General features: G+C 44.9%; 1 protein-coding gene across 1 annotated transcript; it reads right to left on the bottom strand.

Moving 5' to 3' along the window:
• Positions 1 to 296: 296 nt before the first annotated feature.
• LOC130318867 (circumsporozoite protein-like) lies at positions 297 to 929 on the bottom strand. Its single transcript, XM_056552908.1, has one exon. The coding sequence runs from the start codon at positions 927 to 929 to the stop codon at positions 297 to 299; it is 633 nt and encodes a 210-aa protein (XP_056408883.1).
• Between the last annotated feature and the right edge of the window lie 360 nt (positions 930 to 1,289).

The following is a 1,289-nucleotide window of genomic DNA, read 5'->3' as shown; positions in this document are numbered from 1 at the left end:
GCAGCTCTGGAGGATAAGACATGATGTAACAGCAGAATAGTGAGTGCAGCTCTGGAGGATAAGACATGATGTAACAGCAGAATAGTGAGTGCAGCTCTGGAGGATAAGACAGGATGTAACAGCAGAATAGTGAGTGCAGCTCTGGAGGATAAGACATGATGTAACAGCAGAATAGTGAGTGCAGCTCTGGAGGATAAGACATGATGTAACAGCAGAACAGTCTGGCTAGGGGGCAGAGGAGTCTGAAAAAGGACAGAGGGGTCTGGAGGAGGACAGTATGGGTGGGATTCTGCAAATCAGAAGGGAAAGTGTGTTGCAGGGTTATTCTCAGGTTTATTCTTTGGGTTATTTTTGTTGTTATTCTTGGGGTTATCCTCGGGGTTATCTTCAGGGCTATCCCCGGGGTTATCTTCAGGGTTATCCTCGGGGTTATCCATGATGTTATCTTCAGGGTTATCCTCGGGGTTATCCATGATGTTATCTTCAGGGTTATCCTCGGGGTTATCCTCGGGGTTATCCTCTGGGTTATCTTCAGGGTTATCCTCGGGGTTATCTTCAGGGTTATCCATGATGTTATCTTCAGGGTTATCCTCGTGGTTATCTTCAAGGTTATCCTCGGGGTTATCTTCAGGGTTATCCATGATGTTATCTTCAGGGTTATCCTTGGGGTTATTCTCATGGTTATTCTCGGGGTTATTTTTGGGGTTATTCTCGTTGTTTCCTTCAGGGTTATCCTCGGGGTTATCTTCAAGGTTATCCTCGGGGTTATCTTCAAGGTTATCCTCGGGGTTATCTTCAAGGTTATCCTCGGGGTTATCTTCAAGGTTATCCTCAGGGTTATCTTCAGGGTTATCCATGATGTTATCTTCAGGGTTATCCTCGTGGTTATCTTCAAGGTTATCCTCGGGGTTATCTTCAGGGTTATCCATGATGTTATCTTCAGGGTTATCCTTGGGGTTATTCTCATGGTTATTCTCGGGGTTATTTTTGGGGTTATTCTCGTTGTTTCCTTCAGGGTTATCCTCGGGGTTATCTTCAAGGTTATCCTCGGGGTTATCTTCAAGGTTATCCTCGGGGTTATCTTCAGGGTTATCCTCGAGGTTATCTTCAGGGTTATCCTCCGGGTTATCTTCAGAGTTATCCTAGGGGTTATCATTAGGGTTATCCATGATGTTATCTTCAGGGTTATCCTTGGGGTTATTCTCATGGTTATTCTCTGGGTTATTTTTGGGGTTATGCTCGTTGTTATCTTCAGGGTTATCCTCGGGGTTATCTTCAGGGTTATCCTC

Source organism: Hyla sarda, unplaced genomic scaffold (assembly GCF_029499605.1).
Source record: "Hyla sarda isolate aHylSar1 unplaced genomic scaffold, aHylSar1.hap1 scaffold_208, whole genome shotgun sequence".
Lineage (NCBI taxonomy): Eukaryota > Metazoa > Chordata > Amphibia > Anura > Hylidae > Hyla > Hyla sarda.
Note: the sequence above shows the minus strand (reverse complement) of the source record. Positions and strands in the feature narration are given on the sequence as shown.

What these genes read in the sequence shown, in the direction of transcription:
- LOC130318867 (XM_056552908.1), bottom strand. Translation starts at nt 929, where the DNA reads ATGGATAACCCTGAAGATAACCCCGAGGATAACCTTGAAGATAACCAC.